The sequence below is a fragment of the Prionailurus bengalensis genome, chromosome C1 (assembly GCF_016509475.1).
Source record: "Prionailurus bengalensis isolate Pbe53 chromosome C1, Fcat_Pben_1.1_paternal_pri, whole genome shotgun sequence".
NCBI classification, from domain to species: Eukaryota; Metazoa; Chordata; class Mammalia; order Carnivora; family Felidae; genus Prionailurus; species Prionailurus bengalensis.
The window spans coordinates 79,410,589-79,428,484 of record NC_057345.1 but is presented as its reverse complement, the minus strand read 5'-3'; the positions used below and the strand labels follow the sequence as shown (position 1 = coordinate 79,428,484).

General features: G+C 33.8%; 1 protein-coding gene across 8 annotated transcripts in view; it reads right to left on the bottom strand.

The window, feature by feature from the left end:
* The window catches only part of CCDC18 (coiled-coil domain containing 18), a 118,329-nt gene that overhangs the window by 55,381 nt on the left and 45,052 nt on the right, over positions 1 to 17,896 (bottom strand). For all 8 annotated transcript variants that reach the window (XM_043575591.1, XM_043575589.1, XM_043575584.1 and 5 more), the window contains 4 exons: positions 11,649 to 11,783; positions 11,407 to 11,484; positions 6,845 to 6,961; positions 1,020 to 1,187 (listed from right to left, as the gene is read on the bottom strand). In XM_043575591.1, the coding sequence (XP_043431526.1) occupies positions 1,020 to 1,187; positions 6,845 to 6,961; positions 11,407 to 11,484; positions 11,649 to 11,783 (498 nt within the window). The remainder of the gene's footprint in view (positions 1 to 1,019; positions 1,188 to 6,844; positions 6,962 to 11,406; positions 11,485 to 11,648; positions 11,784 to 17,896) is intronic.

Below are 17,896 nucleotides of genomic sequence, written 5' to 3'. Positions count from 1 at the left end.
TCCCCCACTTGCTATCTCTCAAAATAAATAAAAATAAACTTTTAAAAATTATTTTAAAACTATCCTTCATATCTCTACCTCCCTCCAACTACCACTGCTCTTTCTTTCCTCCTCTTCAAAGCCCAATTTCTCAGTTTCCCATGCTTACTGTATCATCTTCTCATTTCTCATTCATTCCTCAACCCGAAGAAATCATTTTTTTTTATTTCAACGGCCCACGACACCAATTATCATTCCTTATTTCATGAAATACTTACTTTGGTTTCTATGTACCATATCTCACAGAGATCTATCTAAGTCAATCTTCTCACCCATCATTCTGTATTTTCTCCCTAATTAATTTCAGCTACTCCATGTTTTCAAAGAACATTTACAAAACTGCTCTTCAAATTAATATCTGGCTAATGATTTTAATATCCTCTCAGCTCTTCTAAAACCTCTCACCAAATAACTAAATACAAATTCTAAGTCATTAATATCCACACTTCCAACTCAAGTTCCAAGAATAAAATTAAAATAGTAGCCAGGTAAAAAGTAAAGGGAACCATTGAAAACCCACCCACTCTCTGTTTTATTAAATAGCCCACTCATAAGCAGAAAGAATCTAAAGATGAGTAATAATCTGAAAGGATCCAACATGGAATCTATGCATAGTGGAACATGAATGAAAGGTAGAAAGAGAATACTTTATACAGTGGAAAATTTACTCCAAATACTAGAGAAATTTTTAGATTTTTTAGAAATTTAGATCGCATGTCCTGATCCAAAAACAAGATTGAATAAAGAAGTCTAAATTATAACTAAGTTCTCTGGATGGCAAAAATGTGCCTATGCTATTAGAGATGCAGGTCAGAATACACAGAAATAGAACTTTATTCATCTTACAATATTAATACAGAATATTTCTTATAATATGAAATCCTTGACGTAAATAGCAACCAATAAAACAAAAAAGCTATTATCAATTTTTAAAATTTATATTTTATACAAGTAAAACCATTTTGGCCAATAATATATACCTGTTTTTCAAGTTTAGTTTGAATGTCTTCTAGCTCTCCATTTCTAATTGTCTCTTGTTGTAACATTTGCTGCTGCTGCTGAAGAGTATGCTGTAGAATAACATTCTGCTCAGCAGTCTCTTGAAGACTGTGATTTTTTATCTTTAGTTCTTTTTGTAAACAGTATACCTAACAAATATATACATTTCTCATTAAAATGACATGTTTCAAATAGAAAGCAATATAATGTCAAAGCTGTGTTCCTTATTATCTTCACTTGTCATGTGGGACAATTATATTTAAGTTTGTTATATGGAAGGGCAGGTTCATTTTTCTGATGGGAGGATGTTAGAAGGGCCTGCTTATAGAGCCGGCTCTTGGCTGGTATCTGAGAATGTGGCTTTTGAAACATTCCATAAGTGATGAGATTGTTTTGCTTGGCTCTGGCACTGAATCATGCTTTCCTCCTGGGAGTTCGTAATTTTAATACTTGTGACTGTCCTAGGTGACCAGCCCCCCATAAAAAAAACCCTGAACTTTAAGTCACAAACAGGCTTCTCTGGGCAGAAACACTGCCCACATATTACCATATTTCACTGCTACAGAAAGGAACATGTTTTATGTGATCCCTCCCAGAGAAGGCAGAGAACACAGAAAGGTATGGATTTTTCCATACTCTGTCTGATGAATCTTTTCTCCTTACTGATAATAAACTATAGCCATAAAAGACCTGCATAAATGTTAGGTGCTATTTATTTATTGTATTATCGTTGCTACTACTGCTGTTGTTTGTAAAATGGTATCTCAGCAAAGCACTCAAATATTCATGCTCCAAAAAATACACAAGGAAATGACAGTATCAATTAAGAAATTGTATTCATTTACTCCACATATTTAGGACTTGAATATGCTGGTCCCTAAAACTGCTTTAAAAGATACCTTTAAAATTATCTGGAAGTACCTATTAAGAAAGGAAAAAAAAATTGCTTTGTCCTAGTAATCCAAATCCAATAAATATGCCAGATTATTTTTAAAATCATACTAATAATACAGCATATTTTAATATGTATTTTATAATATTCCTTACCTGTTCTCAAAAGTAAGAGGTTTAATAAATGATGATTTATCAATCTGATTTCAAATGATGCAACCATTTAATATCATAATTTAAAAGACAGTAGCAAATATAATATTTTGCAAAATGAAATTAAGTGAAAAAAATAGAATTACGTTTCATTGACATAATTATGAAAAACATGCAAATAACTAGAAAACTGAAAACTTAAGTATTAGAAAGTAGATTGTAGGTAAACCTTTAAAAGAGTTCTTATTGTTGCTTACCCAAAACTATTTTTAACATGAAGGAAAATAAAAACCATTCCTTTAAAGCAAAAAAATCTTTCCAGTAAGTATTCCAGAAGAAAGGACTTTTAAACTTCTAAGAAATAGCGGAGGAAAACAATGATTTGGTCCTTTTTTCTAATTATCCAGCAATTGAACATTCAGCAGCATGATGAAGGGCTTAGGGGCCAAATATTCTTTGTTCACGATAAGAAACTCTTAAATGTCACATTTCTTCATTATCTAATGATACTGTAAACTTGGAGAACCTTATGCAACTAACCAATTTCTTATTCTGTTATTATAGTTCTTTTTTATGATAATCTACTTAATTTTGTCTGTATGAAAATAATTTATTTAGGGCAAACATGTATCAGTATCACCTGTTTGTTTTACTTGCTAGCTCCCGAGAAAACTGCAGATCACATTTAGTGTAGTAGTTTATTTTCTATAGAACTGATTTGCCTGCAAGAGAAGTTTAAATAGTATTTTTTCTAAAACATCCTGTCTTAGACTTCTTTTTCTGGTTAGAGAAAAAAGTGGACAAGATGTTAAGATAAGACAAAGGTAAGATAAGACAAAACAGAAGAAAAGAAGGTAAATCTTAACCAAAATGCCAAGAAAGCCATACCACATAATAACAATAAAAATTTATTTCAGTAATCTGGCCACTGGAAAAATAATTTCAATTAAAAATATTGAATATCTGTTAGTTTTATCACAAATATTAATTCACAAAAATCAACCTGCATCTACCCAACTTAAAGTGGCATTTTATTGTACTACCCTTTAAATTCCATTTGACTTTAAAATATAAGAAATAGTTTTTCATTATATTTTCTGCTACATTATGATATTCGGAGAATCAAGTATTCCTAAAGGATTCACTATTTTATAACTGGGGGCAAGAAGAAAGTAGAATTTATACTATAAAATCTACTTTACAATGAACTTTATCTAGATTAATCTATATCCAAAGGAAAAACACTCACAATTATTACTTAAAAATAAAACATAACCCAGGGGTGCCTGGGTGGCTCAGTAGGTTCAGCTTCCAACTTAGGCTCAGGTCGTAATCTCATGGTTTGTGAGTTCAGTCCCCCCATTGGGTGGTGCTCTCTGTTGTCAATGCAGACCTCACTCTAGATCCTCTTTTCCTCTCTCTCTGCCCCTTGTCCATTCACACTCTCTCTCAAAAACAGATAATTTAAAAAAATAAATAAAACATAACCCAGAAAAGTTACTGATATGATATGATGATGCCAAATCCTCAAAATTTAAGTCCATCAATGTGAGTAAAAATATCAATAAAATAACTCATTTTATTTGAAGAAATGCTATATGCAAAAATGTTTAGACTTAATCTGTTTTGTGTTTACTTTCTCCTATCATATTCACAGTGTAATTCTGCATCAACACATATTTTTACCACTTTGTAAAGCATTTTAATATGGAATTAAAATCTTTTCAAAATGATTTAGAACCCCAAATTACTATTATTTTAATCATAAATGTACTTACTTCAATATCTGGAAAATAGTATATACCTGAGACAAAAATCTCAGAGGAATTTTTATTATCTTTCTGTGGTGGATAATCAACATTTAGTTTTTACAACTGGCTAACTTCTTCTCAATATGCTCTAGAGCCACTCAATTATTCAGCTAGTGTGTGATTTAAAGATTACTGATTTAATCTGATTAAAAGGATCTAAAAGATTAAAACACCTTTATAACATCACTATTATTAACAGAATGGATGTACTGTGAACCAAATCCAATTTTCTAAAACCTAGCTATATATGATGAAAATCTCACAATTCTGATAAATTACAGTTAACTCTTGAACAATATGAGTTTGAACTGCATAGGTCCACTTATGCAGCTGTTTTACAGTAGAGTTCTGCAAATGTATTTTCTCTTTCTTATGATTTTCTTAATCACATTTTCTTTTCTCTATCCTACTTTACTGTAAGAATACAGTATATAATACATATAACATAGAAAATCTGTGTTAATCCCATGTTTATGCTATGGTAAGGCTTCTGGTCAACAGTAGGCTATTTGTAGTTAAGTTTTTGGGAAGTCAAAGGTTATATGGGGATCTTCAACTACATGGAGGGGGGATCAGTGCCTCTAACCTCTGCGTTGTTCAAGGACAACTGTAATTAACTGTAATATTAACTAGAATGACATTAAAATTTGCTCTAAAGACAAATAACTCAAAAGTAAATAAATGTATGGGGTGGTACTTAAAAAAAACAAAGTAAATAGTAATTGGATTTTTTCCATGTTTTTTATCAGAAGGACTGAACGATAACCTGTTAAGTAAGCCAATTCATGTGCACTGAGGTAATAATTCAGCAGCAATAAAAGGTGAAAATCTTTCTAATTTACTTACTTATTCCCTAGTATAGTTGTACATATTTTACTACTTCTGATTTCTAATTCAGTTTGGAGCCTAGGTTTATATTGCCAGTCATTTTGAAAATAATTCTGTTCATTTTAGATGTCTATTATCCACCCTACTCACTGATTCGGTTTCTGAGAACACAAAGTCTAAAGCTCAACAAATCCCCTTGTTACAAACACTGCCTGTCTCCAGATTCCATCTCTGTCAAGTCCATTTATACTGAAGTATAATGAAGGCTATCGAATAAATGTCTAAATAATGTTTTAAAGAAGTTCACAGTAAAATAAAAATAACATTTCTATTTTAAGAAGTCAAAGTATCTATAGTTTAGGCAATTCAAATTCCATATACTGCAGTGGAGAAGTACATGCCTGTCTGTCAAAGATGCCATAAAAGCCTTCATGGAGGGGCATGGAAGGAAGAAGGCAGGACCATATAAAATATGAAGATTTCCTTTTTTAACCTCTAAACTTATATAATTATGTGATACACCTAACTGTGGAGTGCTGGTCAACTATATACCTGTTTTTAGATCTGTGTCTGCTTTCCCCCTGCTCTGCTCCATGTTTTGCAGGAAATTCCCCTCTGGGTAATAGAAACATTTAGCCAATGTGAGGGACCTGTAGCAGTTCTCTTCCTCTACAGTCTCAGCTTCAACTAGACAGACTCCTTCTTTGTGGCCCTAGCTCACTAGGCAGTCCTACTTCTGTACTATAGTCCACCATTTCTGCCTGATATTCCTCTATTCCTGATGATGGTAGTAGGTCCTTTCTCTTTTCTTTTTTAATTTTTTTAAATGTTTATTTATTTTAGAGAGCGAGATGGAGAGAGAAAGAGGGAGGGAGGGAGAGAGATGAGCATGAGCAGGGGAGGGGCAGATAGAGAAGGAGATACAGAATCTGAAGCAAGCCCCAGGCTCTGGGCTGTCAGTGCAGAGCCTGACAGGGGGGCTCGAACTCATGAACTGTGAGATCATGACCCAAGCTGAAGTCAGACGCTTAATGCTTAACTGACTGAGCCACCAAGGCGCCCCGTAGTAGGTCCTTTCTTATGATAATCTCTGAGTCACTTTACCATGCTTTGTTTGCTTCTCCCCGCTTCCATGATATATGTATCTAATTCTCTGCATAAAATTCTCTTTTAATGATACACAAAGGATTCTGTTTTTCTGGCTGAAACTGGCTGAATATATTCTAGTCAACTTTGATGAGAATTTGTTGGGGACGATTATGAACATGAATTTAAGGTTTAAAGCTTATCTTTAATTTATATTTTAAAATATAACTTATTTTAAATTTGTATTATAAATTCTAACAAAGAAATAAAGGAATTCTTCACTAAGATTATCCCCTTGAGCAAACATTTAGTGAGTACATATTATGTTGAAAGCAAAGTGGTAGACACTGAGGATATAGAGATGAATAAGATAACTTGAATTATCTATCCAGTATCTTAAAAACTCATCTCAATAGAGAAAGTCGAATTTCTAAACCTAATTCTTAACCCTTTAGACAACCAGAAGTAGCAAAATCAAAATGGAAGAAAATTTGAAGAATTTTATACTTCTAAATCTAAAATAATATTCTAAAGTTAATCATTTTAGAGTTAATCTGTGATATTAATAATAATTTAATCTTATGATTCCCTAAAAATAGATAAAAGAATCAGCATTTTAAGGTGTCATATTTTGTGTTGCAGTGAATTGTTTGTTTCATAAAGAATATAAAATTGGGGGCGCCTGGGTGGCTCAGTGGGTTAAGTGTCCGACTTCAGCTCAGGTCACGATCTCGCGGTCCGTGAGTTCGAGCCCCACGTCAGGCTCTGGGCTGATGGCTCAGAGCCTGGAGCCTGCTTCCGATTCTGTGTCTCCCTCTCTTTCTGCCCCTCCCCCATTCATGTTCTGTCTCTCTCTGTCCCCAAAATAAATAAACATTAAAATAAATAAATAAATAAAGAATATAAAATTGGGATTTACATTTTAATGGAAAGATTTTTTCATCAGCTACATAAAGACATACTTTTAAACAATCTTAAAAATATCTCAAAAAGAAATCACTTGGAGAATATGCTATTTAACAAAAATGTTAATTTACCTCTTCAGATTTCTTCTTTAGCTGTTTTTCAAACTTTTCCTTATTTCCTTCCAATTGATTCAAATGCAAGGCAAGTTCTTCCTTACACATTTCTAGTGCTGAATCTAGTTGTCTGACCTAAGCAGGAAAAAAGCAAAAAAAAAAAAAGGAAAAGGAAAGTCAACTAATATTAATATTAATGAGTGTTTATTATGTGCTCAATATTTTACAGATTTATCTCCTCATGTTACCTAACTGCTTCAAACAGTGAATATACAGTCCAGCTTGGAATACAAAATGCTATCACAGAAAAGATTTATGTAGAAAACTAATTTTTCATTACAAATTAGGAAACCAGAGACTAGAATCCTGAAGAACATACAGAACATGAACAAGTAAAGAAGGGCATTCCAGGAAGAGGGAATATTTTCAGAGACAAGACAATGAAAGGAAATGGTGCGAAGTTGGTAGGTTAGGGTATGAAGAGAATCAATTTATGGGAGATTAGATTGGAAAGACAGACTGGGGCCAATTGTCAAAAACCTGTAAGCCAAACACCCTAAAATATTTACCTAAAAAGGTAAGCAATATTTAAGCCTATTCTTTAAGCCCCTTTGATCAAGAAAAATAGTAAAATGAGCATACACTGGTGTACTGTGCTAATAATGCATTGGTGTGAATATTCTGAATATGCTGAAGTCACTAAGAAATAAAAATGCTTTTGTTAGCTAGGGAAAAAAAAGAAACTTAGGAGATGGCTGCATTTGCTCTAAATCTGAAAATATTTTCAAAAAGGCAGCAATGTAACTTAGTTCAAGCGTTGACACAGCTGCAGATGCTTTACACTCACTGCCTTAAAGAGCAAATGGGCAAAGAGCAACCCACTTTCAATAATTTTTTTTCACAAAAATTAGTTCAAGGGCCACTATTTGCACGTGTGCTCCACAGCCCATCTGTCAATAAGATTCTTCTTTTGCTCCTTTCTTGGTGTAATTTTGAGCTTCTCAGGAGTGTTTTTTTCCCCTCTAATGCCAACAGCATTCTTGTAAGTCATCTTGAAGGTGTAAAAATAATCTTAAGAAAAAGAGAAAAATGCCTCTTCTGGCAGATACTATTTATTCTACATCATGAAATTATCCTCACAACTCTTATTTCTAAATAGAGAATCTTGAAAGACAGTTTTTGAAGATTGTCCCTATAGCCTGTGAATATAACCATTAATAGCTAAAAAGTTTATAATTTTGAAAGATTATCCTTGTTAAGAAATTGTTGCCCTAGTAATAATTTTTAAATTAACATTTGTTTTATGAAAGGTATAAATACTTTTCAGTTTTCTTTCTCAAGCATGAGAACGAGCACTGGTACTTGTATCATCTCCCATATACAGAGAAAAAATAAAATCTATGACTCTGCAAGAATATCATACCTGATAATTAACAGTGTAAAAACTAATTTTGGCAAGATTTATCACTAGATGTTAAAAACATTGGTTATAAAGTTGTTGAGGAGCAGGACATTCATACTGCCTGAAAGAATCACCGCACATTTTGTTTATTAATTATATAGGAAAAAAATGTGTCCTTACCATGGTGAGATCTGGCAATAATTAGCTTAAAAAACATGTCAGTATTGTCAATGCCAATAATGGGGTGGTCTGGCATGTGCTTCCAGATGGGAAGCAATAGAAGAGCACAATATAACTCATGTGGTATTCTAGCTGACCTACACTTTTCAGAAGATTCAGTATCAGGAAGAATAGAAGGAGTAAGTGAGTTTAAGGAAATCTAAAGTGCCAGACGTAACATGTAATTATAATTGAATCCTAGATTGGAAAAAGAAAAAGAACAAGCTGAAGTAGTGTTTCTCAAGGTTTTAATGGGCATACAAGTCACCTGGGCACCCTACTCAAATACAGATTAAGATTCAGTAGAAGGGCCAGGATTAGGGTAAGACAGGAGACATGTGTTCAAAATTTAAGGAGGCACTAACTCTCAGGGTCATGCCAAGCACCAGCCCTCCACTTACATAACCCTGAGAGTAAGCATCTTGTTAAGTTGTGCACCAGAAGCAACTCACTTGCTTCACCTTAGTCCCAATTCTGTTCAGGAGGTCTGGGGCACAGATGAAATTCTGTTCACAAATTCCTAGGTGATGTTGATGCTGCTGGTCCATAGACCATGCTTTGAGTAGAAGGCTATAAAGAACAATTTTAAATAATCAGAAAAATTTCAGTACAGACTACGTGTTGAATGATGTTGCTGATTAATTTTTACTTTCTCTGGTATGTAAAAGTGCTGTACAGATGTAGGAGAAAGTTTCTGCTCAGAGGAGATGCAAGTTTAAATATTAAGGTGGAAGAGGGAGACAGAGGATCTGAAACAGGCCCTGTGCTGACAGCATACAGCCAAATGAGGGGCTCAAACCCACAACCTACCAGATCACAACCTGAGCCGAAGTCGGATGCTCAACCGACTAAGCCACCCAGGCGCCCCTCTAGTCTAACTTTCTTAAACAAAAGCAGCTAAGTTCTTTTTTTGTTGTTTATTTTTTTCCAGTTCTGACTTTCCTTGGGAAAAAAAAAAAAATTCCAGAGTGGAATATAAAAGCAATCAAGAGAAAACAAATAAACAAAATCCCTAAATCTAATAAGCACCTTCTCAATTTTTTATTTAACAGCAGGTAACATAATTGCTTTAATTTATTGGTTTCTTGTTACCTATTCAGAATTTTCCCATCAATCTTCTAGTTCTCATTAATCATACTTTCATAGGTGATATAACTTTAAATTGATTCTTATAACTTTCCTACACTACAGGTAGAAAATTCATAATTCTATGATTTCATTAGTTATCTTTGTATTTCCTTTGTTAACAGTTGGATTGATTGCATTTTTCAAGAATTTACTGATTATAAGAATATAACCTTCGATTGGTTACTTTAAAAACAAAATCCAAAATTTTTTATGCAAAGAACAAATTAACGTATGTACAGGCACATGGCCAAAAGTCAAAAAAGGAAGGTAGTAATGATATAATCAGTAAGAAGAGAACTAGATTTCAAATATCCTGTTGTTGCTACAAATATCCAGTATGTCAAATTTGGTATAGTGATAGGAACATTGCTTCTATATTTTTTCCTCATTTTGACATTTGCCCGAATAACATCAAACCTATTAAAGCTATTAAGGGAATAAAACCCAATATGATAATTTATTCTCTTATTGATTTTAATATCTGGTTATTAACACATGGAAATAAATTACTAGATGATTGGCTAGGTGTGTTAGGTCATTTATTAAAAACAGAAGTGGCAATATAGATTTTATTTAATGAAATTATTTCATGCTTACAACTTTTTCATGTTAATGATCTTAGAGGTTACTTTTACATGAGGAAATGAATGGATATGGCATTATATGTTACAAGTTTTGGAGAATACTATATGAAAGTTATGGATAAACATACTATTGTGTTTACATGGGCATACTGGGTCACAAAATGGATTAAAAACAGAATACTGGTCAAAAATAACACTGGATTTTAAAAATATCCTTTATATTCAAGCCATATATGACAGAATAACATCAGCATGTTTGGACCTATTTTTAACACTAAAAATGCAAAGGAAAAATACTGAATATATAGTAATTACTTATCAAACTTTGAATAACTGAGTATACGCTAAGCATTATATGTACTTCATTTCATTTACTTTTCACATGTGACCCTCTTCCAGAATACTGTTATCCATATTTTACAGATGAAAAAGTTAAAGTTCAAAGAGCTTTAATAACCCAGTGACTTTAACCCAGGTTAAAGTCAACTACTAAGCATTCAAAATCAAGTCAATTTAGCTCCAAAGCCCATGCTTTTAACCGTGAAGACAGACTAGTCAAAAACTGTATTTTATCTAAAAATTTGAATTTTATCCCCTAATTAATCTTGTAGCAGAACTGGTAAAAAAGAAGCAAAACTGGACTACTTGTAGATTGATCTCCCTTCACTTTCTCTGTTAATTCTTTACTGATAATGTTAATAAGCAGTACTGTTAAAATAAGTACTGTTAATAATAAGTACTGTTAAAAAAGTAATCTTTCTTAAGGCAAAAAAAGGGGGGGGTTAGAGAATCCACAAACAGATTACCAACAATCAAATAATTAAGATCATAATTCACACTGAAGAAAATATATTTACAGAAACTAAGTTCACTGAGTCAGGTAAAATCTTTACCTGCTAATTTTTATCTGAATAATTTTTACAATTTATAGAGAAAAGTAAAAAAGCTTACAGGAATGTCTCCATTTAAGAATAAAGTTTAGGGGCGCCTGGGTGGCGCAGTCGGTTAAGCGTCGGACTTCAGCCAGGTCATGATCTCGCGGTCCGTGAGTTCGAGCCCTGCGTCGGGCTCTGGGCTGATGGCTCAGAGCCTGGAGCCTGTTTCCGATTCTGTGTCTCCCTCTCTCTCTGCCCCTCCCCCGTTCATGCTCTGTCTCTCTCTGTCCCAAAAATAAATAAACGTTGAAAAAAAAAAAAAATTAAAAAAAAAAAAAAAAAGAATAAAGTTTAAAAATTTAGCATACTAGCCTTGATTGTTTCTTCAGATACTTGGTTCTGTAATGCTCTCAAAGCTTCATCTTTCTTAATGTTTTCCTTTTCCATTTCCTGAAAACACACAGATTGGTAGCAAAAATATAAGTACATGTATAAATATTTTAATTTTAGCATTTCTATTGGGCTGTTAAGCAATTGATTTAATTAGAATTAAAGGCAGGTTACAGAAACAAAGTATTAGCTTTTAAAGAACACTTTTACAAAGATTATTTTACCCCTTTGCTTTCCGTCAAGAGTCTGTCTAGTGATTCAAGATGATGTTGTTTACATATTATATCTTGCTGCAAAATGGACATAGTCTTTTCTTGTTCTTTAAACTGTTGGTCTTTTTTCTCTAGTTGAGATTCAAGCTAAATGTAAAAACAGGATCTATTAATTTCATATAATTTTTTAAAAATTAACATTTTAAATATATAGAAAAGAATACAATATTCATATGTTAAATTACTACTGAAATTACAAAGATTTTTGCATTTTGCCGAATTTCCTTCAGTTTCTCTCCCTTGAGAGAAGAAATGAAATCACATGGCCAGGTCTTATTCCTCATCAATACAGCTGATTTCCTCCCTCATCAATACAATTGACCTTTGACCAACATAGGTTTGAACTGCACAGGTTGACTTATATGAGAATTTTTTACAGTATAGGACTATAAATGCATTTTTCCTCTTCCTTATGATTTTCTTAATAACATTTTCTTTTCTCTGGCTTGATTGTAAGAATACATTATACAATACCTGTAACCTACAAAATATGAGTTAGCTGACTATTTTGTTTTCAGTAAGGTTTCTGGTCAAGATTGGGCTGTTAGCAGTCAAGTTTTGTGGGAGTCAAAAGTTGAATCCAAATTTTTTACTGTGCAGGGGGTTGGTGCCCCTAACCCCTATGTTATTGGAAGGTCAACTCTACTACTGAAATTGGTCTATCACTCTCTGGTATGTTTCTCACGCATGTTTTTTGTGCTTTTACTACATAGACCTACATATGTAGGTCTATGAACAATATGTAATGTATTTCTGTTTTGAAAATTTACATAAACAATATCAATACTTCTGCAAGTTTTAGCAACTTGGTTTTTTCACTCAATATTGTTTAGCTAATTATCCCTGGATATTTATCCATGCATGCATATGTGGATCTAGTTCATTGTTTTGTTTTTTTTTTTTTAAGTTTATTTACTTTGAGAAAGATAAAGTGTGTGCACACCAGGTTGGGAGAAGCAGAGAGGGAGGGAGAGAGAATCCCAAGCAGAATCCGTGCTGTCAGTGCAGAGCCTGACGTAGGGCCTGATCCCATGAACCGTGAGATCCTGACCTAAGGTGAAATCAAGAGTTGAAAGCTTACCCAAGTGAGCCACCCAGGCACCCCTAGTTCATTGCTTTTTATAATGGTACAGTACTCCACTGTAACAACAAACTACAGCTTGTCTTCTACTCAAGAACAGTCTGATATTCTATTTTTCATCATCACAACAATGTTACAAAAGATCCTGTGTACATGTCTCTTTATGTACATGTATTAGTTTCTTTAGAATAGACCACCTAGAAGTGGACTTTCCACATTTCCAATTTCATTAGATATTTCTCTTCAAAGTGCATCTAAATTTATGTTTTGATTAGAAATACATAAGATTCTTGGGGTGCCTGGGTGGCTCAGTCAGTTGAGTGTCCAACTTTGGCTGAGGTCATGATCTCATGGCTAGTGAGTTCCGGCCCCGCATTGGGCTCTGTGCTGACAGTTCAGAGACTGGAGCCTGCTTCGGATTCTGTCTGTCTGTCTTTTTCTCTCTCTCTGCCCCTCCCCCACTCACACAGTGTCTCTCCCTCTATCTCAAAAATACACAAACATTTAAAAAAATTAAAAAAAAAAAACATGTAAGATTCTCACTCCCACAACTTCATCAATAATTGGTGTTATCAAACTTTCAAAAGACTTTTGTGAAGACAAAATAGGAGATTACTGTATGTGATATATACATATATATATAAACACATGTACACATATATAATGAAAACATGGCAGAACAAAGATAAATACAAAATATAAAAACCAAGGAACTGTGAAAACATTCAAATGAAAATAATCAAACAACAAATTAGAGGGAGAACAAATAAAGATGGAAGAAAAGTGAACAGAGCCTAAAGGACCAGTTGGGATACCATCAAGTGGACCTAAACACAGATCATGGGAGGAGAAGAAAGAGAAAAAGGGAAATTAAGAATATTTGAAGAAATAATGACTGAAAATGTCTAAATTTAATGAAAGATATGGATGTAAACATCCAAAAATCTCAACTCCAAGAAAGAGGAACTCAAAGGGAACACCAAGACACATTATAATCAAACTCTCAAAAGACAAAGAATCTAGAAAGCAGCAAGAGATAAGTGAATAATCACATATAAAGGATCCACAATAACCTTACAAGCAGATATCATCAGAAACTTTGGAAGCCCAAAGACAATATGTTGATATATTGAAAAAAAAACAAAAAACAAAAAACAAAATGTCCACCAAGAATCTTATTATCTGGCAAAACTGTCCTTTTGAGGCAGAAATTAAGACATCCCCAGAGAAATAAATGCTGAGGGAGTTTGTGACCACTTAGATACACCTCACCAGAAATGCTCAAGGGAGTTCTACAAAGTGAAATGAAAGGACACTAGACAGTAATTCAAAGCCATATGGAGAAATAAAAATCTCAATAAAGATAACTGCATGGGCAATTATAAAAGCTAGTATTACTCCAACAATGGTTTATAATTGCATTTTTTGTTTTCTATAGAATTTAAGAGACTAATATATTTAAAGAAAAAAACCAATTAGGGATGAGCCTGGGTGGCTCAGTCATTAAGCATCTGACTCTTGCTTTCAACTCAGTCATGATCTCACAGTTTGTGAGTGTGAGCCCCGTGTTAATTCTGTGCTGACAGTGTGGAGCCTCTCTCTTTCTCTCTCCCTCTGTATCTGCCCCTCCCCAGCTCATACTCTTTCTCTCTCAGAAATAAGCTTTAAAAAAATTATAAAAAAGGGTTAAAAAATTAGTGTAAAAACTAGTATTAGTATAAATTTGACTTGTAATTAGAACTCTTCTACATAATTTAAATTTTTTTTTTTTAACGTTTATTTATTTTTGAGGCAGAGAGAGACAGAGCATGAACGGGGGAGGGGCAGAGAGAGGGAGACACAGAATCTGAAACAGGCTCCAGGCTCTGAGCTGTCAGCACAGAGCCCGATGCGGGGCTCGAACTCACCGACAGCGAGATCATGACCTGAGCCCAAGTCGGCCGCTTAACCAACTGAGCCACCCAGGCGCCCCTCTTCTACATAATTTAAAAGACTAATGCATTTGAAAGAATCATTAGCTTATGTTTTAGGGTACACAATATGTAAAGAAGTAATTCTGTGACATCAACAATAGAAAGAGGTGAAAATGGAGCTGTAAAAGAACTGAGTTTGTGTATGTTACTTAAGTCAGGCTGGTATAAATTCAAATTAGAAAAATGTAACTTTAGATTGTTAAATGTAATACTCATGACAACCACACCAAAAAAATAGCAATACAAAATTCAAAAAAGGAAATAAGAAAAGAATTTTAAAATTTCAGTACAAAAAAATCAACTAAATTCAAAAAAATAGAGTAATATAGGAAAGAAAGGACAAAATAGCTATAAAGCATATAGAAAACAAATAACATGATGACAAAAGTAAAACACCCCCTATCAGTATTTACTTTAAATGTAAATGGATTAAACTCTCCAATCAAAAGACAGAGACTGGCAGAATGGATAATAACACATGATGTAACTACAGCCGACCCTTGAACAATATAGGGTTAGGAGGCCTGCTCCCCTGTGCGTAAAAAATGTGTGTATAACTTCTGGTGACTGGGTGGCTCAGTCAGTTGAGCGTCCAACTTCTGCTCAGGTCATGATCTCACAGCTTGTGAGTTCGAGCCCTGCGTTGGGCTCCATGCTGGCAGCTCAGAGCCTGGAGCCTGTTTCGGATTCTGTGTCTCCCTCTCTCTCTGCCACTCCCCTGCTTGCACTCTTGTCTCCATCTCAAAAATAAACATTAAAAAAAAAAATCTGTGTATAACTTTTGACTCCATAAAAATGTAACTACTAATAGTCTACTGTTAATCAAAGCCTTACCAATAACGTAAACAGTTGATTAACACATATTTTGTGTGTTACATGTATCTTACATGTTACATGTATTCTAAAGTAAGCCAGGGAAAAATGTTATTAAAAAAATCATAAGGAAGTGAAATACATTTACAGTACTGCTATAAAAAAATCCACAAATAAATGGATCCATGCAGTTCAAACTCATGTTGTTCAAGAGTCAACTGTATATGCTGTCTACAAGAGAATCACTTAAGATCCAAAGATGCAAACATGTTAGAAGTGAAAGGATGGAAAAAGATACTCCATGCAAATAATAAAAGAGAGCAGGAGTACCTACACGAATATCAGACAAAATAGACTTTAAATCAGAAAAGGTTATAAGAGACAAAGAAAGACATTACATATTACTAAAAGATTCAAAAGAGTAGTGAGATATAACAACTATAAAATTTACTCATGTAATGACAGATCATTAAAATATATGAGGCAAAAATGGACAGAATTGAAGGGAAAAACAGAGTTCTAAAAAAATAGTTGGACTTCAATACCCCACTCACAATAATAGAAGACCAAACAGAACATTAATCAGGAAACAGAGGATTTAACACAATAAACTAGAACTAATAGACATATACAGAACACTCTACCCCAAACCAGAATATACATTCTCCTCAAGTGTGCAGGGGACATTTTGCAGGATAGACCATGTTAGGCCACAAATTGAAGTCTCAACAAATTTAAAAGGACAGATATCATACAAAGTATATTCTCCAACCCACAACCAGATGAAATTAGAAGTGAATAATAAAAGGAAAATTTAAAAAGTCACAAAATTGTGGCATTGATTAAACAGATTTTTAAACAATGAATGAATCAAAGAATTCACAAGAGAAATTAGAAGACACTTAGGAGACAAATGAAAACAAAAACACAACTTGCCAAAACTTAAGAGACCCAGCAAAAGCGGTGCTAATGGGTAAATTTATAGCTATAAATGTTTACATTAAAAATCAAAAAAGATTTCAAGTCAATAACTTAACTTCAAAACATAAGGAATCAGAAAAAGAATAAACTTAAACCCAAAGCTACTTGAAGGAAGGAAATAATAAAGATTACAGTAAAGATCAACAAAATGGAGAACAGAAAAAGAATAAAGAATATCAAAACGAAAAGTTGGTTCTTGGGAAAAATAAACAAAATTGACAAATCTTTAGCTGAGTAGATTAAAAAACAGAGAGTCCAAATTACCAAAATCAGAAACGAAAGTGGGGATGTTACTGCCAATTATACAGAAAGAAAAAAAGATCATAAGAGAGTATTATGAATAATTGTATGCCCACAAATAGAATAATCTAGATGAAATGGACAAATTCCTAGAAATACAAAACCTACAAAGACTACACCATGCAAAAATAGATAATCTGAATGATCTATACCTGGTAAAGAGGTTAAATCAGTAATCAAAAATCTCCCAACAAAGAAAAGCCCTGAACCTGATAGTTTCAATGAATTATTTCACCAGTGAAAATTTAAAGAATACCAATCTTTCTCAAACTCTTCCAAAAAAATTAAGGAAGAGAGAACATTCCTTAACTAATTCTGATACCAGTTTTAACCTGATACCAAAACCAGACAAAGACACTAAAGGAAAACTACAGACCAATATTCCTGATAATGCCAAAATCAACATAATACTAATAATCCAAATTCAGCAGTGTAGTAAAAGGGGTACACACTATGATCAAGTGGGATTTATTCCTGGAATGCAAGCATGGTTCAACATACACAAATCAATCAACAGGGGCACCTGGGTGGCTCAGTTGGTTGGGCGTCCAACTGGATTTTGGCTCAGGTTCATAAGATCAAGCCCCACGTCAGACTCTGTGCAGAAGACAGCACGAGGGCTGCTCAGGATTCTCTCTCTCTCTGCCCCTGCCCTGTTCATTGCTCTCTTTCTCTCTCTCTGAGAATAAATAAATAAACATTTTTAAAAATCAATCAATGTAATGTACCATATCAAAAAAATGAAGGAAAAAAACCCACACATGATCATCTCAATTGATGCAGGAAAAAGTTGACAAAACTCAAAACCCTTTCATGAGAAAAACATTCAACAAACTAGGAATAAAAGAAAGCTACCTTAATATAATAAAAGCCATTTATGGAAAACCCACAGCGGGGCACCTGGGTGGTTCAGTCAGTTAAGTGTCTGACTTCTGCTCAGGTCATGATATCATAGGTCGTGAGTTGGAGCCCTGCGTGGGGCTCTGTGACGACAGCTAAGAGCCTGAAGCCTGCTTTGGATTCTGTGTCTCTGTTTCTCTCTCTCTGCCCCT